The sequence below is a fragment of the Myotis myotis genome, unplaced genomic scaffold (genome assembly GCF_014108235.1).
Source record: "Myotis myotis isolate mMyoMyo1 unplaced genomic scaffold, mMyoMyo1.p scaffold_m19_p_8, whole genome shotgun sequence".
NCBI classification, from domain to species: Eukaryota; Metazoa; Chordata; class Mammalia; order Chiroptera; family Vespertilionidae; genus Myotis; species Myotis myotis.
This window is the reverse complement of record NW_023416390.1, coordinates 51,751,491-51,771,279: the sequence shown is the minus strand read 5'-3', so window position 1 is coordinate 51,771,279 and position 19,789 is coordinate 51,751,491. Positions and strand designations below refer to the sequence as shown.

Sequence of the window (19,789 nt, the reverse complement as noted above, 5' to 3'; positions counted from 1 at the left end):
ATTTTCTCGATTTGGCTGAGGGTGCTGGGGCACGGCCAGGAGACCAGCCGTAAGACTGCCCCAGCAAGAGTCTGAGACTGTTAACCAGCCAGCTATTTTTAATCTGCCTTCACTGCCAAATGTGGACCAAGTGCTGTCGTTTACAAAGTGATATGGGGCACGGGCCCTGTTCTCTTGCAGATTCAGTCCAGGTGCTCACAGCAGTGATGGACGCTGGAGCCCGCTCTGTGAACAGATCCTAGACCCCTGGTCCTCAAACTACGGCCCGCGGGCCACATGCAAATACAAATATTGTATTTGTTCCCGTTTTGTTTTTTTACTTCAAAATAAGATATGTGCAGTGTGCATAGGAATTTGTTCATAGTTTTTTTTTAAACTATAGTCCGGCCCTCCAACAGTCTGAGGGACAATGAACTGGCCCCCCGTTTAAAAAGTTTGAGGACCCCTGTCCTAGACTGCCAGCTCACCAGCCACAGCCGCAGATTCCTCATTCCGGAACATGGACCAACTGCTGGCAAACTGATAGCACTCAGTTGATATTAGAGAAGTGCTCTGACATTAGTGGTGTACTTTGGGTAAGACACTTACCCTCTCCAAGCCTCATTTTTCTCCTCCCAACTTGTCCCTCAACCTCACAGGGTTCTTATGAGGATTAAAGAGAATGTGTAATCAGCGCTGAACAGCTGATGGCTGTTTTTATTTTCATTGGTGTGTGTGGAAGGCAGTGAGTACACCAAACTGTCCGCAGCAGCAAGCTGGGGCCGATACGCTAACAAAAAGGCAGGGGGACCAGCCGAGGTGGGCCTTGATTACATGACTTTATACCACAAGTTATGAAACCCAAGAAAAATGATGTGAATGCCTCAGACAGACAAACGTAGAGAAGAAAGGTCAATAGCAGGTGAGTGCCAGAGGAGCCCAATTTTATTTTGTTAAAAATTGTGTTTGTTGAACTGATAGCAATTTAAACCCACTCTGCACCTTCCCTGTGCCAGACACTTAAGTCCAGTGATGATGAAAAGTGACACAGCCCTGCCATCATGTCACTAACATTACAGCAATGACACCTCTGTCTACTGAAACATGTCTACACACAAGGTACAATTCTACTTCTTTCAAATATACAACCCATGAGTCCCTACCAGATACTCCCTAGGATAGAAAAAGGAGAAATAACAGAACTGCCTATTATCACCTAACAATCACTTATCAGCATATAATAGTTGGTTTAAATTTTTTTTAACTTAAATTAAAGACCACTCATAGAAATAGGGAGATTTTTAAGTGTTTATGAAACTAGTAAAACATGTCATTTTACAAATTGGAAGGGGGGTAGCAATTCACATTTGTTGAACTCCTATATGGCAAGTATTTTTAAATATCTACCCTATTTATCCTCACAACTGTTCTGTATAGAAGCATCATTATCTCCAAGACAGAAAAACTGATTCTCAGAAAGGTTTAAAAGAGGCACCGTAAGTCATACCCCTGGTCAGTGACAGAGCTGAGCTCACACTCAGGTCTTCCTGGCTCCAAAACACACGATCTCTACTACACCACTTCTCAAAAACTCACTTCTCAGGGGGGGAAAAAAAAAAAACTTTGTAAAAACACAAAACGCACTCATCTCAGTGGCATCCTTCCTGGGTGAATATGCAAGTAAGTTACCCCATATTAAAAATTAAAAGGGCAGCAGAAAGATCAAGGTTTGGCAAGAATGAGAGCTCTGGGCAATAATTATACTCACGACCACATCGTGGCCACCTTCCAAGCAAGCCAACCATCTGAATTCAGGGCCCCATATGTGGATTTTCTCTAACTCTCCTACTCAGGAAACCTGCTCTCTCCCCACTCAGCACCCCTTCTACTATCTGCATACAAGAAATAGAAAACATTTGTTCAAAGAGCATAATCATATTTTGTATCTGTCGTAACAACAATAAAAATCCAAGGGATAAATACATACTGGATGCCTAATACAGCCAAGATACTTGTAGTGGAGATGGCTAGTTGCCCACCAGGAGCCACGCTTCCCCTCTCCCTTCCTCTAATCCTGATTGGATGAGGATTTGAGGAGGGCAATGAGTTGAGTTCAAGACCTACATTTCCTGGCCTCCCTTGTGTCCAGGGTTGACCATGTGACACAGTCCTAGCCAGTAAGACATAAGCAGACGTTCCTGGTTATTTCAGAGCAGCACACTAACATCCCACAGAAGTGGCCAGCATGCCTTAGGTCCTCCCCACGCTGTATGCCGGGAAGGTGAACAGGATGCCTGCAGATTTGCTTTTATCTTTCCATAAAAGGAAAGGGACACACACTAAGGAAGACGTAAGAGAAAGCAAGAAGCTGAGGCTGCCACATCAGCTTTGGACTGATTCTTCCTGTAAAGTAAAAGAAAAATAAGTATCTTCCCTGTTTAATATGCTTCTTGTGAGTTTTATGATTACATAAAATTTAATTCAGCCTGTAACTGACAAAGCAGTTTGTTTGAAGAGCCTTTCCCTTAAATTTTAAAAACCTAGTTGGAAGACAAAAAGAGACAAATTTTAAAAACCACATAGGATAAGATATACAAAAAAATACCCAAGATATACAAAGAAGGCTTGAAGTCAAATTTGAAAAGCCAGAAAGCATAAGATAGCTAATAAGACTTAAATATCATAAAAGGTAACAATAAATTTGGACACATGACAGTAGTTACTGAATTGAGAAATGAGTAACAAAGGCATGTCCACTGATGCTGAATCGAGATACCATTACAATGGATGAGAAAGAGTATTCCAGGCTTCAAGATGGTACCAGAGCTCAGACACAGGCAATAAGCAATCTTCGGAAAAGCAAACAGGAGCCTGGAGTGGTCTATAGGCCACTGAGCACAAGGCTGGGAGCACAGAAGGACAGACAGAGAATGCTGCCGGGAGCACAAGGAGAAAAACAATGTGCTGGAGGGAGGTGTCACGTGAAGCTGGGGAACTGCGGTAGGTCCAGGCCTTGAAGCACAGTGAATGCAGCATACATTTGGATTATTCTGTACATACTTGAAAGGTTCTGGACAAAATAGTGATAGGATGTTTCATTCTTTGCAAAATCATGTTCAGTTTTTTTTTTAATACAGCAATGATTCTAATTGTATGAAGGAAATGAATATAACTATTCTCTTGTATAGAGGGGGACTGAATATTCTGTTAAATGGCATTACTCCATATTATACTCACGAACTTCATATTTTCAAAAGGATATGAATCTTAAGAAAAATATATTCTAAAAATTATTCCTTTTCCTCTGAGATTTGAGACTCTTCAGGATTGTGTGTGTTTATCAATATATCTGTAACTAAAGTCTAGATAAAGAATGCAGAAATGCCTGTAAGCATAATCTACAAAACAACATTAATCTGATAGAGGCATGAAACATTTCTACCCACCGAATCAGAATATAGACATCTGGCCTTAGGACTTTGCAGCCTTTCTATAAAAAATGCAGATTATATTTCGCGCTTAATGTATACCTTACAAGTTAGTTAGCTTGAGTCTTTAGTTAACTCTTTGGAACCTTAACATGTGTTTTCTTGATGCAATGTACCAATCTAGAGCTCTGGGTAGAAATTGTTTCTCTAAATCTCTCTCTCTCTCTCTCTCTCTCTCTCTCTCTCTCTCTCTCTCTCTCTCACACACACACACACACACACACACAGGCACACAGGCACACACACATAGGCACACACACACAGGCACACAAACACACTCATTCTGTTGCCTGCAATTGCTTTCTGAATAGTATGTTTTCTACACTAGAGCATATGGGAGTTGGCGGAGGTACAAAGAAAGATGAAAGAATTTGCCTAAACTACTTTCAGACTAGAAGTTGAATGGCAACTACACACACTATAAGGCAATTTCATTGACATATTAACTTCAGGAGGTAACAGGTATCTAGGAGAAACACACGAAGTCACAAGACCTAGATTCTATTTCTAGCTTTGGCATTGACCTTTTGAGTGACCCCGCATAAGTCACTCAAGACCCATGAGACTCAGTCTTCTCATCTGAAAAAAAAAAAAAAAAAAGCATAACCTAGTAGTTATCTGAGAAAAAATGAGGTAAAGGATTCATTCCAAACCTTTGGTGAGGATGTGATAATTTATAAGAGATGTGATAAAACCATCTTCACTAGAATTTCGATTCATTAGAATCAAGGAAATCAGTTCTAAATACAATTAGAGAAAGCCAAAAATTTATTTACAATTTGCTTGACGGAAAATCTACCAAAATACTCTGCTCTTCAAAAATCAAAGTGTATTTGATCTGCCACAAAAAAAGACCCATACAATGTTGAGGGCCATATTTAAAATTCAAGTTCCCAGTCACTCCCAGGAGACACTTACAGCCAGATACACTAGCTGGTTAAAATGTACTCCTTAGTGCTGCTGAGCATTTTCAGAAATGCCCTCAGCTTTTCAAATGATTAGGATTCCAGTTGGCAAGTTATTTTGCAAGAACTACTCCTTAAAGATGAGCAAACTTTATGCCAAACCTGTGGGAAAAGTACCTGCCTTCTTGGGAACGTAAAAAGCTGCTCCCAAACACTCTGAGAAATATTATGGTGCATACAGGAAATGACAAGTTAATTACAAGTGTGGAATGATTTTCTATCTTGAGGGGGGAAAAAAAGAAGTATGCTGTAACCAGAGCAGGTGTATGTTTTTTAGTCAGAAAAATAAGAGGTTTTTAAAATTTTTTGATTTCTTAAATAAGAGGTTCTAAAATTTTCAGAACAATTTTATACACAACTAGAGGCCCGATGCACAAAATTCATGCAAGAGTAGGCCTTCCTTCCCCCAGCTGCTGGCATCAGCTTCCCTCTAGCACCCAGGACCCAGGCTTCCCTCTGGCACCTAGAACCGGGGCTTCCCTCCGGCCTTGGCTTCGTCCGAAAGGTCGTCCAGAGGATGTCTGGAAGGACATCTGGTCTAATTAGCATATTACACTTTTATTATTATAGATGGGTCCTTTGGGGGTTACAATATCAGGTGAAAGAAGTGCTTTCTGCAAATGACAATGTGCTAAAATATATGAACATTTAATACCTGTACTCAATGGAAAGGAGTAACATAGATTTGGGCTTAGGGAATTTTGACTTCTGTAATTATTATAATAGAAACCTAGCAAGAAGCTTATTATCAAAAGACCAAGAGAAATCCCAGTGATGTGTCCAGTGGCAGCTCAGAACTAACATCTGTTATAATCACGGCTTCCCAGAGTATGCTTGGTTTGCTACTCACCAGGCAGAGCCATGGTGTACTCATACCACTTTCCCTAGACCTGCGATTGAAACTTCGTGGCCCATGCACAGAAGTTGGTATTTTGTGGAAGGGCCTAGACTAACTGCTCAAAATCTTTAAAAACGACAGCACCTTTTTGTAATGTTTTATACTCTAAGAAAATAAAAAAATGGTTTCAATATTTTCTATAACTATGAAAATGCAAAATATATGATTTGATTCACAGAATTACATGCAAGTAAGACTTAAGAGAGCACTAAATGAAAATCTCTCAGCTGTCCTCATCCAGGTGAGGAAATAATGTCTCTGAGAGTTTAAGTGACGTGCCAAGGTCACAGAGCCAATCAATGGAGAGTCCAGGTGGTATGCTTTCCACCACACCAGCACACTGTCCAAAAATCCTCATGAGCATTTCATGGTCAATCTACACTGCAATATTAACTGGACAAAGAAGAAAAACATAAGAACATAGATTTGACATATGTTAATGTGCCTTTTCACATCCCCAATGATTAAGAAAACCTATATGGTCATCATCAATGCACTGCCAAGCCTAAATCAAAATAAAGATTCAAAGCAAAATATTTTAAATTAAATTTGCTTAAAATGATAGAAAAGGCCAGTGTTGCTCAGTGGTTGAGCATCCACCTATGAACCAGGAAGGTCATGGTTCAATTCCCGGTCAGGGCACATGCCCGGGTTGTGGGCTCAATTCCCAGTTTGGGGGGGGGGGGGGATGCAGGGGGCAAGCTGATCAATGCTTCTCTCTCATTATTGATGTTTCTATCTCTCTCCCCCTCTTCCTTCCTCTCTGAAATCAATAAAACTATATTAAAAAATAATAATAAAATGAGAGAAGGCATAAAGAAAGATTGCAAACAAATGTTGGGAAAATTACCATATACTATTCCAGTGCCAAGTAAAATGTCCGTAGTGAATAAATTGGTGGATAGGATAAGAAAGCAAGTTGAAACCTAAAAGTTGAAAATAACAAAAGAGAGATACTTCTATTTTTTAAAATTCATCTTAATCATTACAGTTGTCATTTTCAAATAAATTAAACCATGACCTTTGACTTAGTGGAACACACTAATAGTTAACCAACAGTTAACTATTAAAAGTCAAGCATGGAAATAAATATTGCAGTTTCTAGTAGCACCAAAATAAATTCAGAGAAAATATTGCCAAAAATGTGTTTCTGTGCTTTCTTTTTCTATGCAAGAGATTTGATTCTTTAAAGAATTCAATACAATATTCTTATTTGGTGTAATTTCAAGAGAAGTTTAGTATATTCAGTTTTACTTAAATGGTACGTTACACAGTGTATTTATTACCTTATAAAATACATTGCTGCAAGACATGAAAATAATCTTTGCAAAAAACTAACAGAAAAACTATTTTCATACACAGGCTTGATTGCATTAATAATTAACAGAAAGCCCTTTCGCAGGGAAATTTACTGGGAAGTTTTTCTTAAGCAAAATAGGGAGAAACTCAATCCAAATGGGTAGAAATCACAGAGTTAATAAGCTGGCGCTACATGTGTAAGCAGTAAAAACAATTATATATAGTCCATACAAAAATGAAGATGGATGTATAAGAAATTATAGTCAAACAAAGAAACTGTTCCTCAGTAGACAAATAGAAAACATAATAGCTAGCAGATTTCCTATTGCACTAAAGGCAAAGAGGCCTGAAGTTACAATAGAAGGGGAAAAAAAAGTAAAAGCTTCAATAGTCTCTAAATCACAATGCCCTGAAATGGAGACCAAACTGCTGTTACAGGGAGCTTTTACTACAAAGATGTCCTAGCAAAGATGTTATTTTTTCCCTTAGTCTAAAGCTAATAGCATATTCTTTAATTACCTGTAGCCTCAACGAATTAGAGTCTCCCTCAGGATATGTAACTAAAGTTTCCAACATATTAATAAACACACAGTAACAAGGAAAAGAAAACAGCAAGGAATAAAGGGAAAGCAGCACATACCCTCTTCTGCAGAACTAAGGGTGTAATTGCAGGCAGAGTGACCCTCCTCCCACTCATGCTCATGCCTGCTCTTCTCAGTATGATCTCCTCTCGTAGACCATGGACGAAATGAAAGAAATCTTTTACAGTGACTCCTTGAGAAGCTCAGGGCTCAGTGCAAAGAAACAAGTACGAAAGCAATAAATGTCACCCTGCTTATGTGATTCCAGTCTACCCAAAGCCAATTAAGGATGGCTGCGGGACAGGACCCAGCAGCAACCAATCAAAGCCGGGAAAACTCCGCCTTTGTCCTTGGAAACACATTCTGATACTTTTGTTGATGATATTTAAAGAGCCAGATTAACAGGCATCTAGTTCACTTAACTTTTTTTTCCAAAACAATGAAATTCAATGCCATCTTTGTTGACTAGCCAGTTTTGTCTTTACTTTACTAAAACATTTCAACATATGGCAGATAAGAAACTGTTTACATTGGTCTACTTAAAGTATATAAATAGATGAACTAAATTTATTTATGCTACTCATAAAATTGATAAATGGGTCAACTGGAATGCATTCTAGAGGGACAAAAAATAATCCTGATGTTAGAATTGGTCCAAAAGTGCTAATTTACACGTTATAATAAAAGATTCTTAATATATTTATATGCATTTGATCTCCTAAACAGCTAAAATTTTAGTATCAGGAACCTTTTAGCTATCCGTGAGGTTACACATTTAACTATTCCTGTTGAATATTACCTAAACAATCAACCTAAAAATAACGCTAAATATAAAAGGGATAGTAAACTATGAGTCTAAATTGCTTGTTTTTAAAAAGCACAGGTATGTGTAACTTAGCATATTTCGTTCAATGAAGACCCCTTAAACAATAATCACTGCTCAAAGCAATACCAACATTTTAATGATCATCTTGCCTTTTTTCTTACAATAACTAAAAATTGTATTCTATGCTTTTGAGAGTTGCAGGAGGGTCAAAACTAAACATTGCTCTCTGACAAGAAAAAAATTCTGTAATATCTAAATAAAAAGTAAGAGAAACACTAAAAATGATCAAAGGTAATCTGAGTTTTTATAATTATAAAATTTCTCCTGAACTGATCCTTCAATTAGCACCTACTCAGTGCTCTTCAACCATAACACATGGAAGAACCCCCTGCCTTCATCATGAAGAACTCCTCTTAATTCCTAGAACACAACGTAATTGTTGTAGTCACAGACAAAATGAAAGATTCTCGGCAACTCAGACACAAACTTTCCACTTCATTATCCAGATTGCTTTTAGTCAGGGTTCACTTTACTGCCTTACACTTACTTGGGTGTGTTTTATGTGCATGGTGATCTCATATTCCTCAATTAAAAAAGAAAGGAAGAAAGAGGAACACTACACTCTTCACAAACTCTAGGGTTTCCTACTTTGATTTTCAAAACCTATAATTCCTCACAATGGTATCTAGGGGGAATAAAATTCACCTGATATAACAAGTCACAGATGTAACCAATAAAAAAAAAACCATCAGAAGGAAAAACTAAAGAAAAAGTCCCATTTATAATTGCATCAAAAAATAAAATAAAATACCTAGAAATAAATTTAACCAAGGAGGTAAAAGACTGTACTCAGAAAGTTATAAGACACTGAAGAAAGAAAATGAAGGAAATACAAATAAATGAAAGCTCATGAATAAGAAAAATTAACATTGTTAAAATGTCCATACTAGCAAAAGTAATCTATAAATTTAGTGCAACTCCTATCAAAGCACCAAAGGTATATTTCACAGAACTAGAACAAATAATCCAAAAATGTATATGAAATCACAAAACACACAATCTTGAGAAAAAAGAACAAAGTTGGAGAAATACTCTATCAGATAACAAACCATATTACAAGGCTATAGTAATCAAAACAGCAAGGTACTGGCATAAAAACAGACATAGATCAATAAAACAGATTAGAGAGCCCAGAAATAAGCTCATGCCCTTATGGTCAATTAATATTTGACAAAGAAGGCAAAAACATACAATGGGGTAAACACAGACTATCCAATAAATGGTGTTGGAAAAATTGGACAAATATATGCCAAAAAAAGAGACCACCACCTTATACCATACACAAGAATAAAATCTTAATAGATTTAAACAAATGGGACTGCATCAAATGGAAAAGGTTATGCACAGTAAAGGAAACCATCAACAAAATGAAAAGAGAACCCACTGAATAAGAGGACATTCACCAATGATACATCTAAGAAAGGGTTAATATCCAAAATTTATAAAGAACTCATGCAACTCAACACAAAAAAACAAACAAACAAACAATCCAATTAAAATATGGGAAAAATACCTGAATAAACATTTCTCCAAAGAGGACATACAGATGGTCAATAGATATACGAAAAGATGCTCAACATCACGAATCATCAGAGAAGTGCAAATCAAAACCACAATGAGCCATCACCTCACACCTATTATAATGGCTATCATCAAATAGTCAGCAAACAATAAGTGCTAGAGAGAATGTGGAAAAAAGAGAACCTTTGTGCACTGTTAGTGGGAATGCAGATTGGTGCAACCACTGTGGAGGTTCCTCAAAAAATTAAAAATGAAACTGTCTTGTGATCCAGCAATTCCACTTCTGGGGATTTATCCAAAGTAACCCAAAACACTAATTTGAAAGAATATATGCACCCCTATGTTCACTGTAGCGTTATTTATGATAGCCGAGCTATGTAAGCAACCCAAGTGCTCATCAATAGATGAGTGAATTAAAAAAAGTATGGTACATATATACAATGGAATATGACTTGGCCATAATAAAGAATGAAATCTTACCATTTGTGACAGCGTGGATGGACCTAAAGGGTATTGTGTTAAGTGAAATAAATCAGTCAAAGAAAGACAAATATCATATGATTTCACTCATATGTAGAATCTGAAGAATATAAGTGAACAAACCAAACAGAAACAAACTCATAGCTACAGATAACAGGCTGATGGTTTCCAGAAGGGGAGTTGGGAGAATGGGTGAAAAAGATGAAGGGACTGAGAAGTGAAGATTGGTAGTTACAGAATAGTCATGGGGATGTGAAGTACAGCACAGAGAATATAGTCAGTAATACTGTAATAACTATGTGTGGTGCTGGGAAATATAAGGGAGAACACTTTTTTAAGTATATGGTTTCTCACCACTATGCTGCTATACAGTATTTTGAAACTAATACACAACACTATTAAATGTAAACTGTGATTGAAAAGAATGTTTTTTAATGTGAAATAAAGAAAAATGTCACAAACAGATCTAGTTTGGGGGCATTCATTTAATCCTTATCTAGTTAAATTTGTCATGGTCTTTAAAAATAAAACTACATAACAACAAAAATCTACTATTACTGGGAGCAAAGATACCATTTGTGAACCAAAAGATTCTAGTTTAACCTTTTTGTCAGGCCAACAATGACAAAGCCCACAGTAACCACATACTTTCAAGTTTTTTACCTATATTTGGTTTTTCCTATCTTCTTTGTTCCATTTAGCCTTTGATTATTACAAAGAAGTATGATCTCCAATTTCAAAAATGGGGTTCCAACAGAATCAAAGCAGTTCATCTACTAATGCATGAAACGAAGTGCCCACAATGTGCCAGGCACTGAGTCAGGCAGTAAAAACACTTGATGAATAAGGTATGGTCACTGCCTCATAGTAGAATAGAGATTATTTGTTTATAGTTCGTTTTTTATTTTTAATTTAATTTTATTTTATTTATTGATTAAGGTATTACATGTGTCCTTATTTCCCCATTGCCCCCCCACCTCACCCCCACTCATGCCCTCACCCCCCTGGTGTCTGTGTCCATTGGTTAGGCTTATATGCATGTACACAAGTCCTTTGCTTGATCTCTCCCCCTTACCCCCGTCCTCCTCTACCTTTCCTCTGAGGTTTGACAGTCTGATAGATGCTTCTGTCTCTGGATCTGTTTTTGTTCATCAGTTTATGTTGTTCATTATATCCCACAAATGAGCCAGATCATGTGATATTTATCTTTCTCTGATTGGCTTATTTCGCTTAGCATAATGCTCTTGAGTTCCATCCATGCTATTGCAAATGGTAAGAATTCCTTCTTTTTTACTGCAGCATAGTATTCCATTGTGTAGATGTACCACTGTTTTTTTAATCACTCATCTGCTGATGGGCACTTAGGCTGTTTCCAAATCTTAGCTATGGTAAATTGTGCTGCTATGAACATAGGGGTGCATATATCCTTTCTGATTGGTGTTTCCAGTTTCTTGGGATATATTCCTAGAAGTGGGATCACTGGGTCAAATGGGAGTTCCATTTTTAGTTTTTTGAGGAAACTCCATACTGTTCTCCACAGTGGCTGCACCAGACCACCAACTTACACCATACACAAAAAATAAACTCAAAATGGATAATGAACTTAAACATAAGACGGGAAACCATAAAAATATTAGAGGAATCCATAGGCAGTAAAATCTCAGAAATATGCCAAAGCAATATCTTTACTGATACAACTCCGAGGGCAATGGAAACTAAAGAGAAAATAAACAAATGGGACTAGATCAAAATAAAAAGCTTCTGTACAGCAAAAGAAACCATCAACAAAACAAGAAAGCCCACTGCCTTGGAGAACATATTTGCCAAAGTTATCACCGATAAGGGTTTAATCTCCAACATTTATAGGGAACTCATACAACTTAACAAAAGGAAATAAACAACCCAATCAAAAAATGGGCGCTGGACCTAAATAGATACTTTTCGAAAGAGGGCATAGGAAGGCCAAGGGACATGAAATATAGGGTTTTTTTTAAAAATCACCCTCAGGAGGGGACAGGTAAGTCTAATAGTGATTAAATACCAAATACCAGGAGTGCGCCAAGGTAGGAGAAGTAAGATCATGGCAGGCCTCAAGAAGGAAATGGCATTTTGTTTGAAATGTGATAAGGGGACAAGAATATGCAGAATTTTATAACTGATGTGGATACAGAGTGAGGTTCTCAAAGCTGACTCCAAAGTTTGAAACTGGGTATGTGGAAATCAGAGTTGCTATTTTATATCACACTATGGAGCTTTTAAAACACTAAACTGAATCCCTCAAGTCAAAACAATGTCCATAGTTATGTCTGTAATTATTTATTATGCAGCATACCTGCTCTATAAGGGCTTAAAAAACATTACAGACAACTAGCTGCTGATGTGTGATGTCATCTCTTTGGAACACTAGCTCATAAATTTTCAGTGAAAATCACAAAGAGCAAAATGTGACATTCTGTGACTCGATGTTACCGAAACGGTATCTATCTGAAAAACTCACATATACTTTTCATAGTCAACAGGCTGAAAGACTAATGAGATGACATCCAAACAATATAAACAGCCTCATTGTTCAGTAAGCCTTCCTCGGTGTTCATAATGACCCTGCTTTATCTCACTTCCTAGTTATTGTAGACACTGATTCAACATTTAACTTTTTTATCACGACTATAAATGACTTTCACAATCACTAAGCTGTCACCTGAGCCTTCATTCCCTCAGCTGCTGCAAAAAATGAGGATAAAAAGCTATGGCCAACAATTTTGGAACTGCTGTGAGGATCAAGGAAATCAAGTTAGTGTATGGCCTGGAAGAGCCCCAGGCAGGTGCTGAAAAACACTCTGTGAATTCCTATCGCAGTATTGGGTCTAAGATGCACTCTCCTTAGATTTTCACAGGTCTTTATTTCCAAAAGTGAAATTTTGACATAACATCATTTTGAACTTAATGTAGCAGGGTTAATAATGAAGCACTATAGAATAGTACTGTCCATCATTTCAATTTTTGCTCAATATTTTAATAGAACAACTGTGAATTTTGCCACCACAAAAGTGCATAAGAAGGTTTCAATGTGAATTAATAATAACAAAAATAAAAATTATGATGCTCATTAATAATATTTATGTGAGCACCCAATATCAGCCAGGCACTGAGCTAGTTTTCACTTTATCTTCACAACTTCATGAGAGAGGCATTCGTTATTCAATAGATGATGAAACTAAGGTCAGAAGAGCAGACAACTAAGAAATGGGCTCAGATAAAAGTACATATTGAACAAGAACTTGCTCAAGTTCATAAGATACATAAGCCAATAAGCCAAGGTGAAAATAGCATTTGGCCATCTCCAAGACACTCTACTATTCCACCCAACACTATTCTCTCTCACACTGTGCTACAGAATTTGATATAATATCAGCACATAATACTCAACAGCCCTTGTTTCTGATGTGCCTAAGTGTTTATTTTACTAACTGCATAAATATGTATGGAGGGCCTTACTATGTATAACCTATTATGCCATTTGCTATGTGGAACCCAAAGGTGATCAACTTCTGATTCCTATTTACTATGAAGCTGACACATGGTGACACGTAAGCAATTAGTCCGAGTATTGGAAACACTGGGATCTGAGCAGAAGAAGAATGCTATATAAGCACAGCCAACCTCCAGGTTCCAAGCCTCCAGGTTCCAAGCCTGCCTTACAAATCACCTCTACCACTTAATATTAATAAAAGCTTGTTGGAGCTCCCAAAAGCGCATTCTGTATTCCTATTTCTTTGTATGTATGTTCACTCACTAAACCCCACAATCTTTCAAGGCCCAAGACAAGCCACACCCCTTCGGACAGTTTCATTCATCATGCATCCTTCAAGCATCTCTTCTTTCCCCCTTACCCCACAAGCTACCTTGGAATTGAGAAGTAGAACAGGAGAGAGAGACAGCGTGCACATCAATTGCCTATCAAGTGAGACAGTGAGACACTTTACGTGTTATTTCATTTTATTCTAACACACTTGTCAAGCAGGTATTATTTAATCCCATTTTACAGATCCAAACTATATCCAACTTTTCCATACTGTCTCTTTACCCTTTATAATACACTAGGTTAGCCAAGCTTCAGCTACTGTTTCCTATGTGTATGCACTTTATTATTTTTTTTCTTTTCCTCACCAGAGGATATTTTTCCATTGATTTCTAGAGCGAATGGAAGGGAGGGAGGAGGAGGAAGAGGAGAGAAAATATCAGCAGGAGAGAGACACATCGATTGTTTGCCTCCTTCCCGTACCCCTACTGAGACTGGGGAACCTGCAACTGAGGGACATGCCCTTGACTGGGAATCAAACCCATGACCCTTTGGTCCATGGGCCGACGCCTAACCACTGAGCAAACTTGCCAGGGCTATGTATGCACTTATATCATTTGAAATGTAGGCTCCTTGAGGGTAGGACATGTCTAACTTCTCTTTAACCATGATACTATTTACCTGGTGGCTTGATATAGAAAAGAAAAAAAAAGCTTTAAAACAGAAAAGTGTTGTTGTTGTTTTTATAGAGCATTTCCTATCCAGGTCCATTATCTCCCTCAAAGACTCATTAAAACTCACCCCTCCAAGAAGCCATTCTTCCATCTGGAATTATAGCATTCCTTTGTTTTGGACTCTTTTTAAGGCTTGAACTTTTCCATTTTTCATGTCATGCTCTGTACTTTTTAATACACTACTTTGATAGCCAACAAATCCTTTCATATGCCCTATTTTTAACCTAACAAAAAAAAAAATTAAACCTTACAGTCTGGACCTAGTCTCCAATTTCCTCTGTAGAGTGTTCTCTCTGTACACAGTAGGCATTATGTTCACGCACAATCAATGTGGAAAGATTAGTCACTCTGGTTACATAGCAAACAAGACTCCTTTCTCGTCTTAACAATTGCTGGCCTTATAATTTATTCTGAATGAAAGCACACAGTCTTCTTCACAGGAACATTTGGATATTCTTTTGCTATCTGACATAGTTCTGCTAGTAGTCAGTAGAGTGAGCACTAAGTTTAACTCATCCTGAGAACACGAGTTTCATAAAAATCTTAAAATATTTTGATATAGTAATTGACAGTCTAAATCTTATATCTAAACTCAGTACCTGCTCAACTTACTCCACTAAGACCCCTCACTTCCCCTAGGTAGAGGACATGGTGTTGGTCTTCATACCTGATAAGTTTGATCTGATCTACCTCTATCCTATTTTCCCCTCCATTTTGATAGCTATTTCCTTCTGACAGGATTTCTCATTGATGTGAATGCTTATAAAAAATTTCTTCTTTTGCCCTAGCTGGTTTGGCTCAGTGGGTAGAGCGTCAACCTGAGGACTGAAGGGCCCCGGGTTTGATTCCGGTCAAGGGCACATGCCAGGTTGCAAAGTAGCCGATCAATGATTCCCTCTCATCATTGATGTCTCTCTCTCTCTCTCTCTCTCTCTCTCTCTCTCTCTCTCTCTCTCTCTTCCTCTACCTTCCTCTCTGAAATCAATAAAAATATATATATTTTTTAAATTTCTTCTTTCAAAGAAATCACTGAATGACTTAATAAGCTCAAGTGATGGTAAGTATTAGCAATCCATAGTTCATTCAAGTATTTTTTAAATGCCCATGTGCCTGGCCTGCATGGATTTGTGGTTGAGCATCAATCTATGAACCAAGATATCACGATTCAGTTTCTGGTCAGAATACATGCCCAGGGTTGCGGGCTCAATCCCTACTGGTGGGCGTGCAGGAAGCAGGTGATCAATGATTCTCTCTCATCATTGAAGTTTCTATCTCTCTCTCCCTTACCCTTCCTTTCTGAAATCAATAAAAACATATTAAAAACAATAAAAATAAAAATATGCTTTCTACCTGATATTTTTCTAGGAGCATTATGCTACCTACCAAGGAATTATTGTCAGCAGGAGGGCAGATCAACAGTTAAAAATAATTATACCAATATGTTAAGTTCTGGAACCACAAAAGAGAAAGAGTTGAACTTCACCATGAGGTAGTAGACAAATTCCCCAGGAAGACATACATTTCAAGAATATGTGCAATTCCAGGTAAAGGAAAAGTATACAAAGATGAGTCTGGAAGAACATGGAGGGCGTGACCAGGCAAGAAGAGTCATGCTGAAGACTTTAACTTTGTCCTTGAAGGCAACAATATTTGATAGGTTGTGAATTTTACCTCAGTGTTGAAGATGAACTGTGTTATTTCTCAGAATGGTAACTAGAAGCAAGGAAAACAGAAAGGCTTAAATGGGCCAAAGAGAGAGAAATCTGTACTACCAGATTAGAAAGAAGTCAAGAGTTCAGAGATAACAAGGATAATAGTAGGATCAGGTAGTCAAGTGCATACAAAAGTCATTACATTTTCCTGAATATAAGCTTACAAAATAAGTTACAATTTTTTAAAGTATAGGCTATACAAATATAAACATTTTGTCTAAGCTCTTCAGCTTTCAGACACTTCAAGGTTTTCTTAAGAAAAATACTCATGCCGAAACCGGTTTGGCTCAGTGGATAGAGCGTCGGCCTGCGGACTGAAAGGTCCCAGGTTCGATTCCGGTCAAGGGCATGTACCTGGGTTGCGGGCATATCCCCAGTGGGAGATGTGCAGGAGGCAGCTGATCGATGTTTCTCTCTCATCGATGTTTCTAACTCTCTATCTCTCTCCCTTTCTCTCTGTAAAAAATCAATAAAATATATTTTTTAAAAAAAAAGAATATGGTCTAAAAAAAAAAAAAGAAGAAAAATACTCATTAAAATTTTACAGAGAATGGGTCAAGAGCACAGTCAGAAAACAAGTGCCTATATTTCCTCATATCACCAAAATCTTAAAATGCAAGAAGAAACAGAAGGAAGAGGACAAGAAAAAAGAAAAAAAATTTTGCTAAGAAAGAATAAATCCTTTTTTAAAAAAAAAACTGTGCTGGGACATAAGAAAGTTACCTTCAGTAAATCATTAATTTTAAAAATTTCTAGAAGCTAGAAAGTTATTGGGATTAAGTTGAGAAGGATATATGAAATTAAAGCCAAAATTTACATATCAAAGAAATGAGATGAAAGCAGATCCAAGAAATTATACTTAGAGTATACCTAAAGAAAATCCAAACTCATTATAAATATTATGTGAATACTTAAGAGAAAAGTAATGCAAAGACAGAGACAACCCAGAACTTCCAAGAGACAAGAGATGGAAAATTTAAAAATATATATCTAAATAAATAATTGTACATTAATAGTAGACACGCAAGGATCACTAAACATTTGAAGAAAACAACCTGAAAAAGAATGTAAATATGAACCCCCTCCAAAAATATGAGAAAGATTTGAGGAGAAAAAATGTTTTGAAAAGTCTAACTGAACTCCTCAGATAGAGTTAAGATTCAAGGTGCTATGGTACTGATAAAATAAAATGTTCTGCTATGTAAAAGTAATAATCAAAAAACCACCCCATTCTTGGATATTATAAATAGTATAGAAATATGATAATGTAAGATATTATTATAATAAACAAAGTTAAAAACTAATAAGTAGCGTGAGAGATAAAGTTGAGTGTCTCATATAATATGAAAGAAAAAGTCAAAGAAATGATAAGAAAAAGAAAAAAAATCCCCAAAGAGCAACACATACAGAATATGAATTACAAAAAAGAATTTTAAAAAAGAAAGTGGAAAAATAAAAAAAGAAGAGGTAGAAGTTCAATGACCTTATGAAAGTTACCACATAGATGGTTAAGTAATTTGAATGAAAAAAAATAGTAGAAAATGTGATAAATTCAAAGAGAAAAAATAAAATTCTTAACACTTCCTTAGAGAAAAATTAATGTTTACCTGCAAGATATGAGAATCACACTGGTAGCAGAATATTATCCAATTTCTCATCAATATCCCTCATGAGCATAGACCACACACACCCCCCACACGCACACAAATAATAATAATAATAATAATAATAATAATAATAGAAACCACAGATCAGAAATCTATCTTTTCAGGGAACACCATACCTCTGTAGCAGTGGGAAGTCATTATATTAACAAAAGAGAGAGTAATACTTTTCCATTCTCATTAGCTTAAAAGAAATAAAGACTTAATAAAATTCAAACACATAAGAGGAAAATATTTTTTACCATGACTGTCTTCCTCAGGATCCTCCCATAAATATAGTCCAAGAAAAACCCACCCCCTTTAAAGATGAATAATAAAACGGTAACAACGGATTGAATCTATGCAAACATAGTATTAATGAAAAGCGAAAAGGTACAGGAAAAACAAATGGCAGATAAAGGGTACTTACAACAAAAGTACTGCCTACAATCAGATATAAGTTAAGATCATATGTTAAACCAAGAATAAAAGAAATAAGCAAAATCATATCGTTCACATACAAAGAAGAAAATTAAAGCATAAGAAACACAGATAATAAGAGGGGATGAAGCATTTGATGGCAGAGTTCAAGAGATTTAATTGCTATGTATTGAAATCTATAGTGAAATAAGAGTTGAAGTACATAGATAACAGATACAAGAACAGCAGCCAAAGAGAGAAGAAAAAGTGCTACAAATTTCCGAGATCAGACGAGATCGGGCGCGTTCAGGGTGGTATGGCCGTAGACAAGTGCTACAAATTTAAGAAATATTAGAAACAGTGATCTAAAGACAAGTAAAGGATATCTATATAATACATGCAACTGGAATCTCCACAAAAGAAAATCAAAATAATGAAAAGAATAAATATATAAAGATAAAAGAAAAGAAAAGCAAAGAAAAGCAAAGAAAAGCAAAGAAAAGAAAAGAAAAGAAAAGAAAAGAAAAGAAAAGAAAAGAAAACTTTTTGTAATAAAATACTTACTGAAAATGCCGCCCAGCTACCCAGAGAAACTCACTTTAATAGTTAACAAGACACCTAGTAAAGTTACTGGACTTCAAATTTAAAAAATCCTTTGGAGATCAAGGCAAAAAAGCTCTAATCTATATATATAAAAGCCTAAGCGACTGGCCGACCAACCAACCATTGACCAGCTGACCGGCCAGTAGCTATGATGCGCAATGATCACTAGGGGGCACATGCTCAAGGCAGGAGCTGCCGAACAACAGCAACTTTGCAGGGTGCCCTCTCACACTCCAGGACCCCTCAGGGGATGTGGGACTGCTGGTTTTGGTCTGATCCCCGCAGGCCAGGCCGAGGTACCTCACCAGCTGGAGGGACCCTGCTCATTCTGCAGATATCCTTTGAGCCCTGGCACCACCCCAGGTGCGGTCAGCTGGGGAGGGACTGTGGGAGGTTGGCTCCAGGGCATGTTTGGCCAGTCTCGCCCAGTCCTGCCCCACCAGCCACCTTCTAATTAATTTCCTATCAATGTACATGAATCCATGCACGGGGCCTCTAGTATCTTACAGTGTGTGTACGAGGAGGTGGGGGGGGGGGCAGTTTCTCCACAACATTCAACAGGTTTCAGTAAACCCCACTAGTTATAATTTCCACTAGATGGAGTAATGCCCATGAAATCCTTTGGGAAGAAAATTTATATGAGATTTTTAAATCCAGCCAAACTCATTAATCATTAAGGCAACAGACAATGTTCAAAAGTTTTGAACATATGCAAACACACAAAATCTTGTTCCCATGGGTCTTCTTCAGGAATTGATTAAAAGATTAAACTGTAGTCATC

The 19,789-nt window shown here is 37.1% G+C and overlaps 1 protein-coding gene across 4 annotated transcripts in view; it reads right to left on the bottom strand.

Moving 5' to 3' along the window:
* Positions 1-19,789, bottom strand: part of GRB14 (growth factor receptor bound protein 14) — a 110,371-nt gene that overhangs the window by 53,190 nt on the left and 37,392 nt on the right. The window contains exon 1 of one of the 4 annotated variants that reach the window (XM_036320128.1): positions 7,270-7,473. The exons of the other annotated variants lie outside the window; for them this stretch is intronic. Within the exon in view, the coding sequence (XP_036176021.1) occupies positions 7,270-7,332 (63 nt within the window). The 5' untranslated portion in view covers positions 7,333-7,473. Of the gene's footprint in view, positions 1-7,269; positions 7,474-19,789 lie in introns of those variants that run through there. 4 annotated transcript variants of the gene reach the window in all.